Below are 13,435 nucleotides of genomic sequence, written 5' to 3' on the forward strand. Positions count from 1 at the left end.
CAGTCCTTATAAACTGATTAGCAGCAAACAGCATAAACCTGAACAGACTGTGAGTAACTTGCAGGCTGTGCTGGTTTTATGCTGGTTGCAAAAGCCATTTACACTTTGCTTCTTATGTGGAAAAGGGTTAAATATGACAAACGTTTTAAGAGCTCTCTACCCTTTTATGTTAATAACAAATCTAAGGATAAAGCATTCCAATTCCAATGGCTTAAAATATGTGATTAAGATTTTGTCTGGGGACTGTCATAATATATATGTGTGCAAGAGCTTCTGGCTATGCCTGTTTGCTTTCTTCCTTCTGCCATTCAAGAATCTGAGGTGTGAAGTAAGATATGATGATGTCAGCTCCTGAAACAAGGTAGACAATAGTGTGGTTAGAGAGGCCTTACCATTAATTGCTTCTTAAACACAGGTGGTTATCGTGTGGCTATGATATTAATTAGTGAAAACATCATTTGAATGATAAATAATCATATTATAACGAAAAATTAACTTTTCAGAAAAAAAAATTCACTATCAAATATATATATAACAAGGTATGCAACTCAAAATCACCCCAAAACAGGGTGCATCGCTTTGAACAGCCATATCTTCATCAATTGTGCAGCGATTTTCACGATCTCGGTCTTATTCAACGCAGAAATGAATTTCCTTTCTGGAAATGTATGTCTTGCAATATTTTTACAAATGCTGGGTCAACTTTTAAGAAATAACACGATACACAACTTGCATGACCCAGTTGACAATGATCATGTAGTCTTTAAGACTGAAATCTTCACAGTCTTCACGGAGTAAAGGGCATCTTCCCTACAAAGTTCATGTACCTCGAAACCATAATTCAATAAAACGTATGAAATAACATTATTACCGTTCTTGTCGTTACATTATGCATCAAGACTAACTGTCCAGCGCCGTTTGAAACCTTTGTTTACATACATTTCAACTAACTGACATTTTAAACACACGAGTGATTTCATTGGTCCAATGCGGAGGTGTGTCTTTACAACTGGAGAATTCATTCATAAAGAATGCATGATCATTGTCAACTGGGTCATGCGAGTTGTGTATCGTGTTATTTCTTAAAAGTTGACCCAGCATTTGTAAAAAATATTGCAAGACATATACATTTCCAGAAAGGAAATTCATTTCTGCGTTGAATAAGACTGAGATTGTGAAAATCGCTGCACAATTGATGAAGATATGGCTGTTCAAAGCGATGCACCCCGTTTTGGAGTGATTTTGAGTTGCATACCTCGTTATATATATATATTTGATAGTGATTTTTTTTTCAGAAAAGTTAATTTTTCGTTATAATATGATTATTTATCATTCAAAATGATGTTTTCACTAATTAATATCATAGCCACACGCTAACCACCTGTGTTCTTAAATAATAGAAAAAAATATTTTTGTCTTGTGAGTGTGGGTGTTTTAGCATTTTATCAGAAGCCATTTTGATTGGAAGACAGAACAAAAAAGATTGACAGCGCAAATACACCCTCGAAAAGAAGGAAATTAAAACTTTAGAGTAAGGTGTCAATCTTTACAATTCTGACATATTTGAAACTGCATGAGGAACCTAGTCTTACACTTCAAACAAATATACTTTGTAATTATATCAATTATGTGATGAAGAATCCTGACATCAAATCCACATCTTTCAATATACAAATTACAGTTAACACTAGACTCTGCCTCAAATTCAAATATTGTCCACATGAAGAAAAAGGTATTCTGTAAAAGCATTTTGTCATTAAAAGTGATTATTAAATTTAACAAGAGCACCGCCTTGCGGGTGCAGACCGCTCATCTATTTTCTTTTTAAAGGTGAAGGGACTCTCATTTTCAATCACAAAGGAGGGAGGAGTGGAGTGAAGAGGGGTGTATAGTGTGGGGTTGTGGACATTTATTACATTATCTTCCAAAAAAGCGAAAAAAAAAAAAAAAAAAAAAAAAATCGGGGGGGGGGGGGTATAGTGTGAGGGTGTGGTGATAATTTGTGAGATGATCTTAAAAAAAAAAAAAAAAAAAAAAAAAAAAATCAAAAAAAAAAAATTGGGGGGGGGGGTGGGGGGGTGGGGGTGGGGTGGGGGTATAGTGTGAGGGTGTGGTGGTCATTTGTGAGACAATCTTAAAAAAAAAAAAAAAAAAAAAAAAAAATTAGGGGGGGGGGGAGGGGGGGAGGGGGGGGGAGGGCACGGGGGATGGTTTGGGTGAAGTCTATTGTGGTATGTCAGGTAAGAGTAGTTTCATCAAAGTATCAATCAAATCTAATCATAAATAAAGAAGTTATGGCAATTTTAGCAAAATTTAATAATTTGACCTTGAGAGTCAAGGTCATTCAAAGGTCAAAGTAAAATTCAAGTTGCCAGGTACAGTAACCTCATGATAGCATGTAAGTATTTGAAGTTTGAAAGCAATAGCCTTGATACTTCGAGTGGATCGAAACACAAAATTTAACCATATATTAAAAGTTACTAAGTCAAAAAAGGGCCATAATTCCGTAACAATGACAACCAGAGTTATGCAACTTGTCCTTTTACTGTACCCTTATGATAGTTTGTGAGTGTTCCAAGTATGAAAGCAATATCTATGATACTTTAGGGGTAAAGTGACCAAAACATAAATCTTAACCAAATTTTCAATTTTCTATGTATAAAGGGCCCATAATTCCGTCCAAATGCCAGTCAGAGTTACATAACTTTGCCTGCACCGTCCCCTTATGATAGTTCATAAATCTTGCAAGTATGAAAGCAATAGCTTTGATACTGTAGGAATAAAGTGGACCTAAACACAAAACTTAATCAAATTTTCAATTTTCTAAGTATAAAAAGGGCACATAATTCTGTCAAAATGCCAGTCAGAGTTACATTACTTTGCCTGCACAGTCCCCTTATGATAGTTAGTAAGTGTTGCAAGTATGAAAGCAATAGCTTTGATGCTTAAGGAATAAAATGGACCTTAACACAAAACTTAACCAAAATTGTCAATTTTCTAAGTATAAAAAGGGCACATAATTCTGTCAAAATGCATGCCAGAGTTATCTAACTTTGCCTGCCCAGTCCCCTCATGATAGTAAGTAAGTGTACCAAGTTTGAATGCAATAGCATTGATACTTACTGAGAAAAGTGGAACTAAACGCAAAACTTAACCAAAATTTTCAATTTTTTAAGTATAAAAAGGGCACATAATTCTGTCAAAATGCACGCCAGAGTTATCTAACTTTGCCTGCCTAGTCCCCTCATGATAGTAAGTAAGTGTACCAAGTTTGAATGCAATAGCATTGATACTTTCTGAGAAAAGTGGACCTAAACGCAAAACTTAACCGGACGCCGACGCCAACGCCAACGCCAACGCCAACGCCGACGCCGACGCCAAGGTGATGACAATAGCTCATAATTTTTTTTCAAAAAATAGATGAGCTAAAAATGCATACCATTAAAATAAATTTATAGACACAATATGTTTGGCAAATGGTGAAAAATTAATGTTTGGTGCAACTGTAACAACACATACACATTGTGCCAACCAAACAGAAACATTAGCTGTTGAACCAAGCTTATGGGAGCGACTGCCATTCAACATGTTTAACCTATTAATGCTAAGTGGACTCTCCCATCCTTTGAAATTGGATCAATTTATTTCCAAAATTAGGGATGTCTAGTATTTTGTATTTCTATATTTAGAATATTTCTTACAGAAATTCCTTTAAGCAAACAGGGCAGACCGTGATCAGACGCCCCAGCATGCGGCGTCTCATCTGGGTCTACGCTGTTTGCCAAGGCTTTTTTTCTAGATACTAGCATAAATGCGTGAAAGAATTATCTTGTAATACAATAATACATATAGGTTGTAACGGCATAATGGAGGTCCAAGGTTGAATTCCCACTTAGTAAGCATATGGGTTCTGCTCTGTGAAAAGGGAGTTTAATGCTGTGCTTAAAGTGCAGTCCGCACAGGCTAATCAGGGACAACACTTTCAGCCTTAACTTGATTTTTGCTAAGAAGAGACTTTCTTTACGCACATGCATTAAACCGCTTTTTTCACAGAGCATGGCCCAATTATAAACAATATTACAAATACCTGCTCTGCGCATGCTGTGAAGGGTCTCCATAAGTGTCGTCTGCAGATTGAAGGCTCCTGCCTTGGCCCCGTGGTACAACATGGCGAACTCACCGGACACCTGGTATATGGCAAGTGGGTGGGTGGGGTACTGTGGGATGAAATATAAAAAAAAAAGTAGGTAACACAATTTAAGGCATAATTATGTTGGTTTCAGATGTTCTTGTCCTGTTGCAAATTAAATGCTAATCAGATATTTATGAATGGATAAAATATTTCCAATAACCAAATATAGAATTTGAAAATTTTTATGTGTCTGAGGAAGGAATATAATGTTGTGTTAATAACATCCATAAGTAATTATCTAAAATCCAAACAAGAATATTTACAAATTATATAAATAAGATTAAAAACATAATGTAAAAATGTTCTCACTGTCAAACAGGTATTCATAAAACAGAACCTTAGTTTCTGTAACATGATTCAGCAAACCATGTTCAATTCTTTTTCACCACTTTTAAAAGCCCAACTCCATCTGGGACTAAGCTTCTATGCATCAAGACAATGTAGCAATCCAAAAATTGAAACAGTGCACCAAATCAATACACAGTCTCATGAGGGATGTCGTGTGACACCAAGCCAGGAGGTTTTAATTATGATTGTTACATCTATTTAGTAACAATTGATTAACAAGTTGCATTGATATCTAAAAACGCAAAATTTTAAAGTTGCAAGAATTACAACAACTTCTAACAAGTGGAAACCTACCTGGGTATATAGAAACAGTCTCCAGAAAACACGTACCTTGGTCTTGATTGTCTTGACAACGTCGAGGTATGCCAGTCCTGGCTTCACCATCAGGATGTCGGCACCCTCCTGTACATCACGGTCCTGTAACAGCAAAAATAGACCTTTCTATATCTTAGCTTGATTACATCAACAGCCTTGGTCTTACCAGTCCTGATATCTTGGAAGGTCACTAAAACGTTCTCAGAGTGTAGCCCATGACCTCCAGATCACAAGGCACCATGGCAGCTAGTAACTTTAGTGAAGTACTGTGTCAAGCATTAATAAAGACTGATTAAAAAATAGAGAACATCCCCAATCCTTTGGTCACCCAAAAACCCTGTGTGTGATTTGGAAACACATGAAGGGAGCATAATAGCATACAATCCTTACTGGGTTCACCAAACAGATCCACTATTAGCTACATGTACTAACACATGGTTGCATAATCAAATCGGTTTTTCAGTCATCTATTAGCCGTAAGTTAATCTACTCTCTTTTCAGCTGGTACGCTGGTTTACCACTACATAGCATGTTTATGCCAGCATTCAAGTGGTAAATGTGTGCCCAACATTCAACATTCCAAAAAAAAAAAAAAAATCTTCATTTCCTTGGCTAAGGAAATATCAACAATAACATAACAGGGTGAAGGCAGTATTACCACGGCCCTTAAAGTCTACAGAAGGTATCAAAGAAGGCAGTATTACAAGGCCCTTTCACCACAGCCTTTTCAGCCCAAATAATGTACCCAAGAAGTAAGTATTACCACAGCCATTTCAGCCCAAAGAATGTACACAAGAAGGCAGTGTTACCATGGCCCTTTCAGCCCAAACGAATGTACCAAAGACAGTATTACCACAGCCCTTTCAGCCTAAAGAATGTACACAAGAAGGCAGTATTACCAGGGCCCTTTCAGCCCAAAAGAATGTATCAAATAAAGTATTACCACAGCCCTTTCAGCCTAAAGAATGTACCCAAGAAGGCAGTATTACCAGGGCCCTTTCAACCAAAACAATGTACACAACAAGAAAGTATTAACACAGCCCTTTCAGCCCGAATAATGTACACAAGAAGGCAGTATTACCACAGAACTTTCAGCCCAAAGAATGCACACAAGAAAGCAGTCTTAACACCCCCTTTCAGCCCAAAGATTGTACACAAGAAGGCATTGTTACAAGTGGCTTTCAGCCAAGAGAATCTAAACAAGAAGGCAGTATTACCGTGGTCCCTTCAGCCCAAAGTTTGTAAAGAAAAGGCAGTATTACCATGACTGTTTCAGCCAAAAGAATGTACCCAAGAAGGCAGTATTACCACAGCCCCTTTCAACCCAAAACATGAACACAAAAATGCAGTATTTCCACTGCCCTTTTAGCATAAAGAATGTACACAAAAAGGCAGTCTTACCACGGCCCTTTCTGCCAGGCCGATAGATCCCGGAGGCAGCTGGTAGCACTTCCTGTCACCAAAACTTGGAGCAGACTTTGCGGCATCTCTGAAATTAGGAAACAATTATGTTTAACACCATAAGGAAATAAAATTAATTTTCTTTTAACAGGCAGTTTTGCAACTTTCACCAATAACTTCATTTTGGTAATAAAAGTATTTGCTAATTATTTATTTGTAATGCTCATAGAAAAATACATTCTTCACCATAACTTCAAGATTGTAATATTTGGATCTTTCTGGATTAATGCCAAGTACTTGTAAGATTGTAAAAAGAGATTGCCAAACAATATTGTCCCCTACCGGTGAAACTCGACCATTGTCGGTAAAAAAAATTATATTTGTTGCCATAACAATCAGAATTCTTGACGTAGGAACAAAATGCAATGATGTGCATAATCTCCATATTGCCATCTATCCATGTTTCAAGTTTCATGAAAAAATATGAAGAAAAGTGTGATGGACAGACAGACAGACTGACAGACGGAGCGCAAACCATAAGTCCCCTCCGGTTTCACTGGTAGGGGAAAATAATCACTTAAAAGGCCCATAGAAACTGGAGGCAAACTTTAATAATAGCCTGAAAGTACCACAGAAACCAGAGGCAAACTTGAACTTAAGGGCTCATAAAAATGGGGAATACAATGTACTTGTAATAATAAACCAAAATAAACATAGACATTTGGGGCAAACTTTTAACAATCGCCTGAAAGTACCACAACAAGTGGAGGCAACTTGTAATAGTCACCTGAAAGTCCCTTAAAAACTGGAGATAAACTTTCACAATCACCTGAAAGTACCATAAAGACCCATAAAAACAGAAGGCCATCTGTAACAATCACCTGAAAGTACCACAATAACTTGAGGCAAACTAACATAATCACCTGAAAGGCCCAAAGAAACTGGAGACAAACTTTTACAATTCTCAGAAAGGCCCATAGAAACGGGTGGCAAACTTTAATAATAACCAGAAAGGCCCATAGAAACTGTTGGCAAAGTTTAATTATCACCTGAAAGGACCATAGAAACTGGAGGCAAACTGAAATAATCATATGAAAAACCCATTGAATCTGGAGGCAAACTTTACATAATCACCAAAAAGGCCCATAGAATTACGAGGCAAAATTTGATAATCACCAGAAAGGGCTTTTAAAAACTGATAAATGCCTATTTATTCTAGATTGCAATAATCACCTGAAAGGTCCATAGAAGCTGGAGGCAAACTTTGCACTGTAGCTCATGACTGATACTCTGCTGCCGTAGCCGCTTTCTGCAAGACCCTTCTTTATGGCCCCTATCCGACCGTCCATCATGTCAGACGGGGCGATGATGTGGCATCCTTAAATCACGGAATCAATGTGTGGGTCTTGGTGAATATAGCCACAAAATGTTGAGTTTTGATGCAAGAGAGTGTAATGGACCCAGTATCATGGACATCCTCAATTTTTTAGCTCAACTCAGAAGTTGAGATTTGAATTTCCTCTCAGCTGAGCAGTGTTGTCTTTTTGTTCAAAAACGGGGCCGTGATCCCGCCCCATGCGCAATGATTTTTTTTTTTCAAATGGGACCTTAAAATTACAAATTGAAGGTTTTAAAAAAAATCTTTATTTTTTTATTTTTTAGATCAAAATTTAGGTTAATCTCCCATCAAACACTACAAGTTACACTATTATATAAAATTTAATATTCAAAACACTATTTAATTCTCATTTTTTAAGCATTTGTTAGCAATGTAACAACAATACTCATTTCCCATTTTGGTTAAAATGCCGCGATTTTTCCCAATCAAAAGGGACCCCATTCCCAAAATGGTGAAAAAAAAACCTGCTGAGTACTGAAAATGTGGGTAAGCTCAGGAATAACATTATTGAATCCCAGCTATAAGAAATCAGAGCTCCAGATAAGGTTTTGTGAAATTCTTAAATTACTACCAGATTTTCATAAAGAATTCTTAACTCTGAAATTTTATTCTTAACGTTACTACTAAGTTTTGGAAAATAATTCTTATTTTTTATAAATGACCTAAAAATAAATAATAAAGGTTATTTTCATGAAAAAAATCAAAATAAACATACTAGCAACTTTATTTATACGAGTTCAACAGTGTCTTACCTTCATATGCCCAAACTGTGCTTAGATTGCATGCCTTAGATGAATGTTTACATATTTCACAATTAAAACGGGTCTCCCCTTTAATCTTTTCAACAATTAGCCACGGGACTTGTCCCTTCCACTCGTTCAATGTTGTTTTTTGTGTTTAAGTTTGGACCCGTCGTGTCGCGATTTTTGTTTAGCTTTTCCGACTGTGTCGGAAACTGAACATACAGCATCGTATAAGATCTTTTCTATAATGTCTTTCTAAACATTTAACGTCGGCTCACTTTGCGTACAATATGTTAAAAGCGTGTTTTTGGACGCTTTGCTGTTTTTTAGGTTACAATATACTAAATCATTTTGGTGTTCAATGCTATACCCTCTAAAAAATGGAACGTCATTTATTTGAAGACACAATTCTCTGTATGTGCACTTGCCATGACTTTATTTTTGAATATTTCTGTGTGCATGTGGTAGGGAAAACATTGTTGTATACTACAAATTCAGTGTTTTGCTTATAGGTTGGAGACTACATGAGATTTTGACAGATGGCGGGAAACCCTCATCAACTGGAAATCAGCCGGTAAAAAGGTGGCCTTAAAACAGTGACCGTTGATTCGCGTCGAGTTCTTTCTTACATACTGCATGACCTATCTTTTTTATTGTTTAAATCCATTCGGCTTGGCATGCTCTTTAAGAAAAGGTATGGGTATGGGGGTGTCTACGCGCAAAAGTTTGACTTTATTTTTCGTTGAAGTTGTTGATTTTACATTGAATTTGTTAAGGAAATCTTTTGGTATATTATAACCTAAACTAACTTTAGGTAAAAATGAAATATCATCTGCAAGTGCAAAATATGACTGGGAAAGCTGATTTTTGGTCATTTCTTAGCAAAAGAGAAGATTATAAGGGCATTAAAGCATGAATTCAGATGATTTGACCTGGAATAGTTGTTTTTCAAGTTGACCCTCCACTCTTATATAGCCGAATAAGGGCTAAATTGCTTTCCAACTTAAATTCAAAGGCATATTGGTTGACCGTGTAGCATTAATGTGCTACATGAAGTCAGAATTCAACGCCTGGGTCTCCGTGATCCAGTAACGCAACAATAGCTTGTGCGTAAAGCATTAACATTCAAACAGAGCCCCATTTCACCGACATGGAATGGCGGACATTTTTACAGTTCGGACAGTGCAGCAGATGCTTAGCTGAGCCAGCCTTCATATTTAGTGCAATCATGAATATAACAAGCTTTATCACTTCATATTATTCATAGAAATACACTTAAAATACATAAATGCATGTGTTTTTTTCATTTTATATCTATTTCAATTGGGTATTTTGACTTTTTCAGGTAGAGAAATGTCTGCGACTCAGCCGAGGGCCACTGCATAAGGGTTATTGATGGCAAAACAGGTAGTAATACTAAATTATTATCATGTACACAAGCAAATAAGCAAATTAATGATGCTTAAGGTGTGAAATACTGCCATAATCAGGTTTGTGGTCGCTCAAACCCTTGCCGTTGTGCAATTCCCCTTTCAGTTTGAATCTATAGTTCCGCGTCCCGACACGTAAAGCTCGTGCTTTGCTGGCAGCGGAAGTTGGCACTTAACAGGTTTATCCTTGTTCCTGAGCATGTATGCAGTACAGCTGAGTTAATTTGCTACTTGTAACCCTACAATTAGCTTGTGTTTGGTATTGTTTTCTCACAATATGCTTACTGTTAATGTTCTGGCTTGAAAGGATGTCGCGTCGGACTTAAACATAGGATTGTTGTAGCAAGTGTCCCCTTCATCATTTACCTAAGAGGGATCTTTTTGCCAAAATTTGGCACTTTCAGCAACCAGTTTTGTTTTTTATTTGGTACATGCTTCTCTCATTCAGTGATGTTAGGGAAGTATTGACCTTATTCGCGTGTCTTTGCATACAAAGGTGACATGGATCGATGATATTTGTTGTGTTGAGAATTCTGCGTGAAGCTGTGTGCCCAGAAGAAGTACTAGAAACCCCTTTCAGGAAGCCTACATTGATCTGAGCTCCCTTTCTGGCCCTGCTAGCAAATGGAACCTCATTGCTAAGCTTATAATGCTTGCCTACATATATGTATCTTGTTCATTTTAACCTTTCCTTCCGGTCTAAACCCCCAACATGAGCATTTTTTTCTTTCACACGGTTATGAACCTCCATTTTGACCTGATTGCCACCATAAAAAAAGTACTTATTTTTTGCCCAAAATATAAAATTTTGTGTTCTCTTGGAACCTCTAAATGAGAGCTGGCAGTGCATATTGACCATCTGCTGCAGTTTAAAGGCACCCATGACATTATATGCTAGAATATATCATTGGCTGCTGGTAAATAAAGGGGCTCCGAGCGACAAGGCGCTTTCAAGATTTCCCACTTTTATTGTTGCGCAACAAAAAGTTATTGGAAGCTTATTGATTTCTACACTTCAAAGTATCTTTGATCTTTCATTTTTACTAATTTGTTTATTGTTTTGGATGAAATTGGATTTTTTTTGCTTTGAAATTGACAATTTTGGGGTTATTTAAAAAAAAAAAACACTAAAAAGACATTATCAAAATTGCTAAGAGTGAAAATATCTAACAAATTCATTCTTTCCCCACCCCGCATAAGCCCCAGGTGCCTATCCATTTGGTTTGTTTTGGTATTTTGTTGCAGATATTGAACACAACAGCTTTAAATCTTAAAGGGACATTTAAGCTTTAACAGGCCTAAAATCGCCTTCTTCGGACGGAAAACACCAGCGTGTGAAAATATGATATAAAATGGCCAAATGGACAGATAATCCAGCCAAACTTAATATATTGGTGCAATATGAATAGGAAGATAATAATATGCAAGAAAAACACATTTTAATCAGAATATATTTCTCCTTTAGGTTACAATATACTAAATCATTTTGGTGTTCAATGCTATACCCTCTAAAAAATGGAACGTCATTTATTTGAAGACACAATTCTCTAAATTTAGGACGCTCTCTGGGCGCCGCCATTGTTTTTGACAGATAGACTGTAAACGCCGCTTTTATTGGAAAAAATGCACTTTGTTAAACAAACCCGATAACCATTCTAAATAAGCACCGCAAAGATCTTTAATACGGGAAAAGAACTCAATAAAAATCGATACGAACCGATGTAAAAATAATATTCGTAACTTGATTTTGTAATTCTTAATGGTGCGACAAGATTTTAAAATAAATACGTAACGAACTTGAAAATAATTTGTAAATACGAAAATACAACCCTTATCTGGAGTTCTGGAAATGCGCAAAATCTTCTTCAAACTCAGGGTTGAGACACACTCAAAACTCCAAACAACTTCTTAGAACATCACTGAACAACAAATGAGTTAATAGTAAAACTCATCTAACAAATTTAAAAAAACTCCATACTGAGTCAGAAAATTGATACTATGCCATGGTCATTGTATCTGCACTACTTTAATTAATCTTTTACCCAAGTATGTAGACACTGATTTTAAGTTAATCTGTTCAATACTAATAAAGTGCTACACAGAGTAAACTAAATTATCAAAGGTAAATACCTCAGGGAATATAAACGAAGAAGTTGTGAACTATCTCTGAATGTTCTGTATCAATTACCTGGTTTTATTATCAGTCTGCACAGAAAGTGGGACAAAAAAAACACACAACAGCTCTTGCAATTTCAATGCAAACAAATGCATAGAACATTTAAAATATATAATACAAATTTGCTTGCAAAAGAACATATTTGTTCAAATTCAAGCTGTAAAGTTTTACAGGTTGACTATTATTGCATAGCAAACCTAAAAAGCGATTGCTTTTTAAACTTGCCAAATATTTCCACAAGCACTCATTACTTAAGGAGACAAAAAAGAACCTCGTTTTGAGAAAACAGTGCACTGGCTTATCAAGTACAACACTTTCCGCCTTGACAGGATAATCGTTTGGAAAAGACTTCAATTTACGCAACATTCCGGAAAAAAGTGTCATCTTTGACTTGCATTTGCTGACTGCACAGACCAATCTGGGTTGAACCTATAACAGGCCTTTTTCTGTTAATTTTGAGCAATTAGGTTTTTTCAAGTCACGAAATCTTCCAAATTATGAAGAATTTTCATCGCCAAAATCATTATTTAGGAAATTATTTTTTTATTATAATGTGTTCATACATAGGTATTTCCCAAAAATGCTAAAAAGGTATTAAACTGTTGTTTTTTTACCATGCAACATTGTCATTGTCAACTGCTTAAGTAAGTATGTCTATGATAAAACAAAAAACAAACTTTGTTATGCTTGAGAATCAAATAAAATACACAGCTTTGTCATTAAGGATACCTACCGGGAAACGCATTTTTTGGCTTGGATCATTTCGGTCGGAAATTGGGACTTTTTTTTAGAATTGGGAAAAAAAACAACATATTTGGCATTGGGAATGGTGCCCACTATCTGTCCTTTGAGATAGGCAGAAAAAGGCCTGTATAAGCACATGCATTAAACCCTGTTTTCCCAGAGTACAGCTCCAAAGTTAATCAAGACAACTCCCTACCAGCCTTGGCGTAGTTCACACTGATCTCAGCCAGCCTGGCAATACTGGCCTCATTGTTGATGCTGCCATCTTCAAACAGTACACCTTCAAAGGAAGAGAACATCTACTATTTCAAGTGTAAGTTGTTGTTGTTTTTTTCAAATACTGAGACCACAAAGTTCCAAGTATGTTACTCTATTTGACACATAACAGTAGTTCTACATGTTGTATAACACATGCAATGTAGCAAACAAAATACGCAAAATAGAATCTAAATATTGTAGGATTTAATTTACTCTTAGAAATAAAATATGAATTTCTGCAAAATTGTTTTTTGGACTAAAAGCAGTCAATTACCACCAACAGAAAGCTGTGAACAGGACTGTTAAAAAAACAAACGTCATGTCTATAATGGTTACAGACCATCCAGACAATATCAAACAAACAAGAAAACAATGCTTATGAAACAATTTGTAGATAAACAATTATTTCCACTAAATTGTTATTGACTT

General features: G+C 36.2%; 1 protein-coding gene across 1 annotated transcript in view; it reads right to left on the reverse strand.

Annotated features, from left to right (window-relative positions):
- Positions 1-207: 207 nt before the first annotated feature.
- Positions 208-13,435, reverse strand: part of LOC127838868 (delta-aminolevulinic acid dehydratase-like) — a 33,015-nt gene continuing 19,787 nt past the window's right edge. The window contains exons 4-9 of the mRNA XM_052366890.1: positions 12,945-13,028; positions 7,490-7,634; positions 6,257-6,344; positions 4,871-4,957; positions 4,088-4,217; positions 208-351 (exon numbers count right to left, since the gene is read on the reverse strand). Of these exons, the coding sequence (XP_052222850.1) occupies positions 278-351; positions 4,088-4,217; positions 4,871-4,957; positions 6,257-6,344; positions 7,490-7,634; positions 12,945-13,028 (608 nt within the window). The 3' untranslated portion in view covers positions 208-277. The remainder of the gene's footprint in view (positions 352-4,087; positions 4,218-4,870; positions 4,958-6,256; positions 6,345-7,489; positions 7,635-12,944; positions 13,029-13,435) is intronic.

The sequence above is a fragment of the Dreissena polymorpha genome, chromosome 7, assembly GCF_020536995.1.
Source record: "Dreissena polymorpha isolate Duluth1 chromosome 7, UMN_Dpol_1.0, whole genome shotgun sequence".
NCBI lineage: Eukaryota > Metazoa > Mollusca > Bivalvia > Myida > Dreissenidae > Dreissena > Dreissena polymorpha.